The 12,351-nt window shown below is 41.9% G+C and overlaps 1 protein-coding gene across 1 annotated transcript in view; it reads left to right on the top strand.

Moving 5' to 3' along the window:
• DMD (dystrophin) overlaps positions 1-12,351 on the top strand; it is a 2,279,750-nt gene that overhangs the window by 557,714 nt on the left and 1,709,685 nt on the right. The window contains exon 6 of the mRNA XM_023751347.1: positions 5,708-5,880. Within this exon, the coding sequence (XP_023607115.1) occupies positions 5,708-5,880 (173 nt within the window). The remainder of the gene's footprint in view (positions 1-5,707; positions 5,881-12,351) is intronic.

The following is a 12,351-nucleotide window of genomic DNA, read 5'->3' as shown; positions in this document are numbered from 1 at the left end:
ATCATGGAAGGGTTGCCGGATCTGTGCAAATTCATCACCACCACTGAGCCATTATCTACTGATTCTGACCTGGTTCAGCACAGGACACTAAGTACACATCCAGCAATCACCGTACATGGAGGTTGTGTACTTTATGACGTTAATGATGAGAAAAATTATATATCTTTCATAACTATTTGACCTAATTTTCACTGAGTAACTGGCTAAATTAGCAGCTCAGGAAGGAATTAAGAAAACTGGATAATCTTCCCCTAACTAATTTAGCTATCAAGGGATGGTGACAAGTAAAAGCAAAGATTTCACATCATTACCACGTTTACAAAACATCATCTCAAATCCTTTTCAAGTATTTTAAAGTTAGATTTAATATCCTAAATTTTGCACTGAATCTGTTATGAAAAGATGACTAACATTGTAGATGTTAAAATATGTATTTCCCGTAAGGGCATTTTTTTTGACAGCTTAGAATTTTTATTAAAATAATCATTTAAATTAGAACCATCTTCCAAAACAGGAAATAGTCTTCCAGGGTCTGGCCTGACAGGAGGCGAACTCAGGCCCCACAGGCAGATGTGGGGTTTGACGTCTTTGGAAAGGGAAGGGGCTCCCCTGAAAGCCCTGGCCCCAGGCCGGCCTCCCCCCAGGGCCGCCCTTCCCCCCAGGGCTGTGAGGCTCCAGTCCCTCAGCCTCTGGACTTGTCGTTTTGATTTGGGGGGGTGGGGGAAGAGAGAGAGAGAGAGAGAGAGAGAGAGAGAGAGAGAGAGAGAGAGAGAGAGAGAGGAGAGAGAGAAAGAAAGAAAGAAAGAAAGAAAGAAAGAAAGAAAGAAAGAAAGAAAGAAAGAAAGAAACCTGCACCCAAGATTGCAAAACACAGCCACTTAAGGCGTGTTATGTAACGCCACGGGTGTTGTCTAGCGGGGCCTGGCGGGGACAAGAATAATGGAGTCCACACCACAGGTCAGAGCGTGGCTGTGGCGGGGGTGAGGCCTCCAGACGAACCCGGTGGGCTGCGTAGCACAGCCGGGCAGCGGACTGCCCGGACGGCGCCTCTGCCCAGGCACCCTCAGCGGTGCTTGCGATGCAGTCATCAGCCCGGGGCCCCGCTCTCCAGGGGAGTCGGGCTTCCTTCCCCGGTGAGCGCCCAGCCCTAACCATGGTCACTTAGAAAGAACACAGACGCACGTTTCTGAAAACTGCGCTCCGCTCCCAGCCCTGCTCCTTCGACGGGGGCTCCAGACCTTTCCGAGGGCCGCCATCCGCGGAGGTGCCCACCAGCTCACCCTGAGGACAGCCCAGGCGCTCCTGGCTGAGCCTGCTCCCCGGGCGCCAGGGGGCTCAGGCACCAGCCCGGCTCCCTGGTGGCCACACAGCTTGGCATTGCCCCGACTTCAGACAGACCCTCGGCAGTTAAATAACGATAATAATAAAAGCCTGACGATGTCTTTAAGAACCACCGCCCTGCTCTGTGCCCCCGGCCACCCTGAAGTGTTGACTTTACAGGCGAGGAGGGAAAAAGGGACTCCTGGAAACGCAGGCAGGGACGGGGCTGAGCCTGAGGAGGCAGAGCCTCACGCAAGAGCCAGACCTTCCATTACAGACGCGGGAGGACGCAGCCAGCCCGGGACACTGTGGGGTCAGCCTGGCTGTAGGGAACAGGCTCTGTGAGCTGCTGGGTTTCTCAGACGGCATGGGCGTGTCGGAGACCACCGTGCTCTCGGATGCCGCTAGGCCTCTCGTGTCCTCCAATAGATGCCTGTGCACGGGTTAAGGCTGGCCACCTGCTCCCCAACAGCCCCCCTGGGAGGGTCCGACCAGCCCCGTGGGTCGAAGCAGCAGCACCGAGTGATGAAGAAAAGAAAGGGCACGAAAGTGGTCTCAAACCAGGGAGCCAGGGTGGGCCCCGGGGTGGTCTATGCCCCGCTGCCAGCAGGGGTGGGCGGTCAGGCGCTGGGTCGCCCTGGTGGGTGTACACGTAAGGGCATTTGTTAACTTCTGCATGGATGAAGAAGCAAAATAAAATATATTTAGAATACACAATAAATATTCATCATACGAACAAACGGTGGTGGTACAGAGACCTTACACTAACCAAAAGGAAAGCCCTTGTTGGTAAAACCTAATCACATTTACTTCTATACTTCCTTCATGTATATGATAAGGGGCCTGACTTATATAAAGAAGTAGTATAGTAATTATTTCCATAATAGAATATGTAGACGGTATGTTCTATAATGAGGTGTCACTGCTTTCTTGGAACCTAGAAAAAAATGTTTAGAGTGGATTTCGGCATCAGATTAGTAAGACGAATGAAACTGAAATACAATAAACTGCAGAATGGCATTTGCTTTGTACAAAGCCTAGAAGAAAATGTTCAGAAAATACTAAACAATACACCAAGAGTCTGGCTTTTTTCTCCTTCGGTCGAGTCTTGGTTTCCACTTCCTTTCTGGTGGGGGGGGGGGGGGGGAATAGGCAGCAAGGCCCAGCCGGCAGCTGCTGCTTCGCCTGAGTAGGGTCCCCAGATTTTGACACAGAGCCGCCTGGATCCTCCTGTCTGCGGGCTGTGCATCCCGGGCTGTGTGTCCTGTCTAGTTCGCCCTCATCCCGCCACAAGTGACATCGGGTCTGGCGTTCATTTCCTTCGTCCTCCAGCCGGCATTCTCAGTAGCCACCTTCCTCCTGGCCGCTAGTGTTCCTGCCCCGTCCTCTACTTCCTGTTTGCTGAGCCAATAAGCTAAACAACACGTGGCACGTGGCGGGGCTTGTGCTGTCCCGTGGTGGACCTCTGGCTTCACGGCATCCCTCATGTCTTTCGCCATCTCCATTGCATAAAATCCTTGGACTGGGCTTCCCAGGCAGCTAGGGCATTAGGCTTCTTTGCTGCCACATGTACTTACAATGGACTTCTACCTGCTTTTGAACATCGCGGCTTAATTCCTCCAACAAGGGGACTCCGCAGGTGAGACCATAGCTGACGAGGTGGAAGGAAAGTATTAGGACTGGCGGTAAGGAGCTACCACTCCTGCACTTTGCGGCAAGGTGATGTCTTGTGCTGAGAAGGAGGTCATGGCTTCTCAGAGCAGCAGCTGCTGTTGCTGAGGAGCCTGTCTCCTCACAGCCCCAAGGTGAAGTTCCTGAACCCAGCACACAAGACAGTGCCCCTCTGCCTGGCATTATCTAACCACCCTGCACGTGAGGGCATCTTGAATGTTCTGCACCATCTTTTCATGTTTGCCCCACAGACCGTAAGCCCTTAAGCTTCTGCTGAAAACAAGCACTAGGGAACAAAGCAGGTAGAGCCTGCGGGAGTGGGGGTGGGGAGGGAGGACATGTGAGACAGAAACCACCACAGGGCCAACATGCCAGGCCCCACTGTTTTTTCTGGGTCTCCATTTGGTGCCTCTGTTAGTGTCAGGCACTTTGTTGACAATGATCCTTCCAAAGTTCTTTTGTTCAGGGGACACCAGCCCCCTCTTCATTCTCAGGCAGGGGGAAAATGGACCTTTGCCCTCCCATTTAGGAGAGATTGGGTCTCAGTGCCTCTAACTGGCTCCTCACACCCTTGGAGATGATGTTTTTTGGTGAAATGACTATTCTGGTCCTAAGACGGTTTCATAGAAAAGCTCCTAGACTTGCTTATCAGGTCCAAAATATCAAAGGTACCAAATAATGAAAAAGCAGTGACAGTGTCCAGGGTAGCCAAGCAGGCCCACCCAAACCCTCTCTTTCCCTGGGGCCTCCCCCAGCAGGTGAGAGGTCTTCCAGCCCAGGACAGTGTGCTTCTAGACACCAGAGCACGTCTCCTAATAAACCACTTCCCAAGAAGTGAGATGTGCCTTCTATGTTCACCTAAACACCTATGCTGTGTATGTATCCTCAGTGGGGTTTTGTAACTGTATTTTTTTATACCAGAGCTTCCTAAATGGCATTTCCTGCGGCCCGAGAGGCATCACAAATGAGCCAGAGTTCTGGACCCATGCTTTGGGCATTTTGTAACCTTTCCACTCTCATAAGTGAATTTCTTAGGCTGAAAAAAAGGCATAAAGGTTTAAACCAGACTGAACCACCACAAACAAATCACCACAAAACAAAAAAACAAGGTGACACAGCCACAGCACTTAGAGATAAATATTCTTTTCTTATGTTGATTTTTTGTTCTTTATTTTAAACTAAATAAAGCTTTGCTGGCTAACTCAGTGGTTCTCAACCTGTGGGTCACGACCATCGGAAAACACATAGCATATCAGATATTTACATTATGATTTATAACAGTAGCAAAATTACAGTTATGAAGTAGCAACGAAAATAATTTTATGGTTGGGGGTCCCACAACATGAGGAACTGTATTAAAGGGTCGCAGCATTAGGAAGGTTGAGAACCACTGAACTAGAGGCCTGGTGCACGAAATTTGTGCACAGGGAGGGTCCCTAGGCCTGGCTGGCCATCAGGGCCGATCAGGTTCCCTGCCTCCCGCCTCCTCCTTCCCTTGCTCTCTCAGTGCCCCCCCACCACCGCTGGTCGCCTGCCATGTTCTGTGCCGCCCCCTGGTGGTCAGTGCACATCATAGTGAGTGCTATAACTTCCGGTCTCCCAGTCAAACTCCTGAGGGGACAATTTGCATATTAGCCTTTTATTATGTAGGATAGGCCAAGTCATTTCTATCTTTTTTCTGCTTTGGTCAGTAAACATAATTTGCATTATTTTAAGTTATAGTATAAACCTAGGGGATTTAATCTTACTATAGTTTGTCCTTTGATTCTTACAATAACCTTGTATGTATAGTTAAAGAAACAGAGGTCTAAAATGGTTAAGTTGCCCAATTAACATAATTCATTAATAGCAACGGCAAAATTTAAATCTAGGCCTTTATAAAAGTAAGCCCAGCCTGGCTGGTGTGCTCAGTGGTTGAGCATCGACCTATGAACCAGGAGGTCACAGTTCAGTTTGATTCCTGGTCAGGGAAGTTGCCGGGGTTGTGGGCCCTATCCCCAGTGTGGGACATGCAGGAGGCAGCCAATTAATGATTCTCTCTCATCATTGATGTTATTTCTCTCTCCCTCTCTCTTCCTCTCTGAAATCAACTTAAAAATAAAATAAAAAAGTAAGACCATTCTTTTAGCCACTGTGCTATTCTTCTTAACCACTATATCTTAAGTCCCTGGTTAACAAGTCGAATGTTTTATACATTCCCTTCTCTAGCATATCTACTGAAAGTTAGAAGATGATCAGTTCTAAAAATTAAAAATGAATAGTTTAACATGGCAGAATCCAGAATTGATGTTAGCCATACTCAACCAATGGTATATCATAGATACTAACCAATCATAAGAGACTCCTAATTCGAATGAACTGGTAGAATCTATTATTTCTTATTACTAATTGACCCTAAAGTTCCCATTATTTTTTTAAAATATATTTTTATTGGTTTCAGAGAGGAAGGGAGAGGGGGAGAGTGATAGAAACATCAATGATGAGAGAGAATCATTGATTGGCTGCCTCCTGCACACCCCCTACTAGGGTATGTGCCCTTGACCAGAATCAAACCCAGGACCCTTCATTCCGAAGGCCAACACACTATCCACTGAAACAAACCAGCTAGGGCAAGTTCCTGTTATTTATTACTGAAGATAAGGACATTCAAATATAAGTTTGTGTGATTCTTGTTCAGGGAATGCATTTTCTCATGAAAATTTCTTTCCACACATAGGTCAAAAATGTAATGAAAAATATCATGGCTGGATTGCAACAAACCAACAGTGAAAAGATTCTCCTGAGCTGGGTCCGACAATCAACTCGTAATTATCCACAGGTTAATGTCATTAACTTCACCACCAGCTGGTCTGATGGTCTGGCTTTGAACGCTCTCATCCACAGTCATAGGTAAGGAGACTGCTGAGCCATTGAATTATTTTTATAAGTATTGGGTTAGAGATTGATATTTTTTTCTCCAGTGTGGTTCCAGATCATTCCCCACTATGCAATGTGTTATGTGTGTTGACCATGTTTATCTAACCATGCACTGGAATGCACCGAATAAGAATATTTATTGTTTTTTTATGTGATATATAATTTACCTGTTGATTAAATGACCAGAGCACGAATATGGTTATGGTGGAGGGGAGGATCAACATATTTGAAATAAGAAATCTACCAGAAAACCAAGGTTATTTTTTGACTTTGCTAAGAATGCAGTTTGTCTTTCTATACAAATAATGTGTTAGTATGAGTTCAAACTATAGAGCTAAAAATGGTTCCATATCTCATGTGAGTGGCTGTAGTAAAATTAATTATCATCATCAAATTAATAATTATAAAAAGAAACATTTTGCTTATCCATACACACTTAGATAGCACATACCACAAGGCCCTGTATATTTTTTATATTTCAGAGTTAAAAGAGACTCTGAGCAGCTTAGCAATCAAAGAAGGCAAAGAGCAAACCACAGTTAATTTTATGACTCAGGGCTCAGAATATCAAAAGAAATAATTGCTCTGGAACAGCAAAGCAATTGCTATTAAACAAGAGAGAGAGTTCTGTGAATCTTCATACAAAGTATAGAAGGAGACTTGACTTGGGTGGTGCATACACTGCAACATGCAGATGATTTATTATAGAAAAATAATAATTCAGTGTAATTTAGTGAACCAAATGTCCTTAACTCTATTCCACACAATAGTATACATTCTAAGATAAAAAAATACTTGTTTGAATTTTCTTGTATAAAGGAGCTCAGTAAATGAATGAAAAACAGTTCAAGAAATAGCAAAACAGCATGGTAAATACACATATAATGCATTCATATATGTTGTTATATAATATTGAAATATATATTACCTGTATAATACATTTACTCTAAGGAATATCTGCTTTGGTTTTCCTATTATCTATCTGTTTTACCAAGCCCAATCTCCAGGGTCAAAACATTACTTTATTAACTGTGTTTGAAATGTCACTGGACTGTACCTTCCCTAATTTTCAATACAGCTTATCTTTCTTTTCCTATGCCAGTCTTGCTTCTAGAAAAGTCCAGAGTATGAATTTTCTTCAAGGTAAAGCTCAATTCAAAGAGCAAAGGCTCTCTAAATAAGCATCTTTGTTGGGTGTCTTGCTCCAGCTGGGTTTAATTAACCCCATTCAGGTTGAGTTTTCAGGTGAAGGATTCAGCAACCTGATTTTCCAGAGGAGGCAGGCTCCCACTCAATGGGTATGTTAAGCAATGTTAACACCTTTGTTTTTCATAAATATAACACAATGAAAAATTTTCCACAGCTTCAGTGCAGCCTTATAAGAAGGGATAGAGATGTTCATTCTGCATAAGTCAGCACTCATTTATGCAGCCACATGCTCCCAGTAAGGGCCTGAACATATTGATCTTGTACACATTTGCAGATGAATAGAAATAGCAAGGATCAGGTCATGCAGTCCTTGTTGGCTCTTTAACATTTTCTTTTCAAGTGGAAGACTTCAATCCTGCAAGCATGTTCATACACTACATTTGTTCATATTATACTTCATGAATTCTGAATATGATTGTAAATAATACAGTAAACATATCCAGATTGCCCGCTGTGTCAGTCTCTGACCCACTCTTTCTCTGGAAAAATAGCTTCATTTATATATTCTCTCCTGTCATGTTGAATGAGTCAACCACAACCACCTTTTTATGCAAAACTTTTCAAGAGCTTTCTCACAGTTGATAATATCTTTCATGAATCATCTCCTTTTTGTCTCTGACAGATGTTCATATTGTTTAAGAAAAAAATGGTTGAACTTTTTGTTCCAAGGTTATTGCCATTGGTATACTTAGAAATGTCATGAGGTGTCCTGATTTCAATAATTGAGTGACTAAGCTATATAGAACAAAGGTATACACTTAATATAAAACATTAGGGATGGATAAAGGGATTTGTGGTTAAAAAATTTGTGGGTTTATATCTATTTAAGGATAAATTTTATCTTAATATGTAAGAAATTAAAAGTATTATCTTAAAACACAAAGTCCAGGACAGTGTCATTAAAAGGAAGCCACATTTTACTTTTATGGGAAAAAACAAATGATAATTGATTAGAAATATGCTCAAAATATGCAGATTAGTTGCTATAAATTAAAGTTGCAATTAAGTTTTCTTCCTAATTGCTTATTTTAATTTGTTACCATAGAATAAACACAGCATATGTTTTTTTAAAAAATTCTTTATTGTTTAAAGTATTACATATAATATTACATATGTCTCCTTTTTCCTTCATTGACCTCTCCCTGGCCACCCCCATCCCCCAGGACATACCCTTACCCCCTTAGTGTCTGTGTCCATTGGTTATGCTTATATGCATGCATACAAGTCCTTTGGTTGATCTCTTACCCCCCTCCCCTGCCTTCCCTCTGAGGTTTGACAGTCTGTTCAATGCTTCTCTGTCTCTGGAACTATTTTTGATCATCAGTTTATGTTGTTCATTATATTCCACAAATGAGTGAAATCATGTGATATTTTTCTTTCTCTGACTGGCTTATTTCACTTAGCATAAGGCTCTCCATGTCCATCCATGCTGATGCGAATGGTAATAGTTCTTGCTTTTTTACAGCAGTGTAGTATTCGGTTGCATAGATGTACCACAGTTCTTTAGTCTAATCATCTGCTGATGGGCACTTAGGCTGTTTCCAAATCTTAGCTATTGTAAATTGTGCTTCTATGAACATAGGAGTGCATATGTCCTTTCTGATTGGTGTTTCTGGTTTCTTGGGATATATTCCTAGAAGTGGGATTACTGGGTCAAATGGGAGTTCCATTTTTAATTTTTTTAAGGAAACTCAAAACTGTTTTCCACAGTGGCTGCACCAGTCTGCATTCCCAACAGCAGTGCACGAGGGTTCCTTTTTCTCCAAATCCTCACAAGCACTTGTCATTTGTTGATTTGTTGATGATAGCCATTCTCACAGGTGTGAGATCATATATCATTGTCGTTTTGATTTGCATCTCTCAGATGTTTTCGTATGTCTCTTGGCCTTCTGTATGTCCACTTTCAAAAAGTGTCTATTAAGTCCATTGCCTATTTTTGATTGGATTGTTTATCTTCCTTTTGTTAAGATCTATAAGTTCCCTATAAATTTTGGAGATTAGGCCCTTATTGGATATAACATTGGCACAATATGCTCTCCCATGCAGTGGGCTGTCTTTTTGTTATGTTGATGATTTCTTTTGCTGTGCAGAAGCATTTTATTTTGATGTTGTCCCATTTGTTTATTTTCTCCTTAGTTTCCATTGTCCCAGGAGCCATATCAGTAAAGCTGTTGCTACAACATAATGTCGTATATTTTGCTTCCTGTGGATTCTTCTAAGATTTTTATGGTTTTCTGTTTTATGTTTAAGTACTTTATCCATTTTGAGTTTATTTTTGTGTATGGTATAAGTTGGTCGTCTAGTTTCATCTTTTTCTCATGTATCTGTCCAATTTTCCCAACACCATTTATTGAAGAGAATATCTTGACTCCATTGTATGCTCTTGCCTCCTTTGTCCAATATTAATTGAGCATAATGGCTTGGGTCGATTTCTGGGTTCTCTGTTCTGTTCCATTGGTCTATGTGTCTGTTTTTGCACCAGTATCAGGCAGTTTTGAGAAACATGGCTTGGTAATATAGCTTGATATCTGGTATTGTGATCCCTCCAACTTTGTTCTTCTTTCTTAGGATTGCTGTGGCTATACAGGGTCTTTTTAAATTCCAGATGAATTTTTGGAGAGTTTGTTCTAGATCTTTGAAAAATGCCGTTGGTATTTTAATGAGGGTTGCATTGAAACTGTAGATTGCTTTGGGTAGTATGGGCATTTTAATGATGTTGATTCTACTGATCCATGAACACAGTATGTTATTCCATTTGTTTATGTCTTCCTCTATCTCTTTTTTTCAATGTCCTGTTGTTATTTGAGTACAGGTCTTTTACCTTCTAGTTAAGTTTATTTCTACGTATCTTAATTTTTTTGGTGCAGAGGTAAATGGGATTTTGTTGTTGTTGTTGTTGTTGTTTTTTGCTTCTCTTTCTGTGAGTTCATTATTGGTGTATAAAAAGGCCATAGATTTCTGTGTGTTGATTTTGTATCCTGCTACATTGCCAAATTTATATATTAGGTCTAGTAGTTTTTTTATGGCATCTTAGGGTTTTGTATGTATAGTATCATGTCATCTGCGAATAAGGAGAGTTTTACTTCTTTTCCAATTTGGATGCCTTTTATTTCTTCTTGTCTGATTACTATGGCTAGCACTTCCAGTACTATGTCGAACAGGAGTGGTGAAAGTGGGCATCCCTGTCTTGTTCCTGTTCTTAGGGGAAATGGTTTTAGTTTTTGCCCATTGAGTATGATGTTGGCTGTAGGTTTGTCATATAAGGCTTTTATTATGTTGAGCTATGATCCCTCTATTCCCACTTTGCTGAGAGTTTTTATCAAGAAAGGGTGTTATATTTTGTCAAATGCTTTTTCTGCATCAATTGATGATTATGTGATTTTTATCTCTCAATTTGTTTATGTGATGTATGACGTTTATTGATTTGCAGATGTTGTACCATCCTTGCATCCCTGGAATAAATCCCACTTGGTCATGGTGTATAATCTTTCCATTGTAATGCTGAATCTGATTTGCTAGAATTTTGTTGAGGATTTTAGCATCTATGTTCATCAGAGATATTGGCCTGTAATTCTCTTTCTTTGCAGTGTCTTTATCTCATTTTGGGATTAAGGTAATGCTGGCTTCATAAAGAGAGCTTGGAAGTGTTCCTTCCTCTTGAATTTTTTTGAATAGTCTGAGGAGGAAAAGTTTTAGTTTTTCTTTAATGTTTGGTAAAACTCCCCTGTGAAGCTGTCTGGCCCAGGGCTTTTGTTTGATGGAAGTTTTTTGATTACTGCTTCAATTTCCTCCATAGTTATCGGCCTATTCAGATTTTTTGATTCTTCCTTATTGAGTTTTGGAAGGTCATATTTTTCTATGAATTTTTCCATTTCTTCTAGATTGACCAGTTTTTCGGTATAGAGTTTTTCATAGTATTTATTTTACAATCCTTTTTATTTCTGTGGGGTCTGTTTTTATTTTGCCTCTTTCATTTCTGATTGTGTTTATTTGGGTCCTCTCTCTTTGCTTCTTGGGGAGCCTGGCTAGAGGTTCATCTATCTTGTTTATCCTTTCAAAAAACCAGCCCTTGGTTTTGTTGATCTTTTGTATTGTTTTTTTTTTTGTCTCTATCATTTATTTCCGCTCTGATCTTTATTATTTCCTTCCTTCTCACTCTGTGCCTTTCTTATTGCTCTCTAATTCTTTAAGTTGTAGAGTTTGATAATTTATTACCAGTTTTTCTTGTTTTCTGAGGTAAGCCTGTGGTGCTATGAACTTCTCTCTCAGGACTGCTTTCACTGTGTCCCATAGATTTTGGATTGTTGTTTTTTCATTGTCATTTGTTTCCAGGATGTTTTTTTTCTTCTTTGATATATCTGGTAATCCAATGATCTATAATAATAAAAGCATAATATGCAAATTGACTGAATGACCGAACAGCGGAATGACCATCCAGACAACCTTCCAGACGACCACTCTGTGACATCCATTGGCGCCAGGACAGCCAAGGCGGCTGCGATGCGATTGGTTAAGGGCCAGCCATCTCTCCATGCCATCTCTCCATGATCGCCCTGCAGAGGGAGGCCTAGGCCACTGGCTGGCGGGGCAATTGATCAATTGGGGGGCTCCATGATCGCCCCAAAGAGGGAGGCCCAGGCTACCCAGAGGCGGCACTGCAGTGGGTGGATGGGGCCTCCCTCTGCGAGGGCAATCTATCCCAGAGCCCCGGCCAGGTAGGCAGGGCCTACCTCTTAGGGGCGATTGATGGAAGGGCTCTCAGAGTGTGAGAGGGCACAGGCCAGGCTGAGGGACCAACCACCCCCTCCCAAGTGCATGAATTTTGTGCACTGGGCCTCTAGTTTAATAATATGCTATTTAGCCTCCAAGTGTATGAATTTATTTGATTGTTTTTATTATAGTTTATTTCTAATATTATGCCATTGTGATCTGAGAAGATGCTTGATATGTTTTAAATCTTCTTGAATTTGAAGAGATTTTTGCCTGTGTCCCAATATGTGGTCTATCTTTGAAAATGTCCCATGTGCACTTGAGAAGAATGCATATTATATAGCTTTGGGGTGAAATGTTCTGAAGATATTGATTAAGTCCATCTGATCTAGTGAGTCATTTAGGATTGCTGTTTCTTTGCTGATTTTTTTGTCTAGAGCAGGGGTGGGCAAACTTTTTGACTCGAGGGCCACAATGGGTTCTTAAACTGGACCGGAGGGCCGGACAAAAGCATTGGTGGAGTGT

The sequence above is a fragment of the Myotis lucifugus genome, unplaced genomic scaffold, assembly GCF_000147115.1.
Source record: "Myotis lucifugus unplaced genomic scaffold, Myoluc2.0 scaffold_20, whole genome shotgun sequence".
In the NCBI taxonomy this organism is placed as follows: domain Eukaryota; kingdom Metazoa; phylum Chordata; class Mammalia; order Chiroptera; family Vespertilionidae; genus Myotis; species Myotis lucifugus.
The sequence above is the reverse complement of the archived record's forward strand: the minus strand, read 5'-3'. Positions and strand labels throughout refer to the sequence as shown.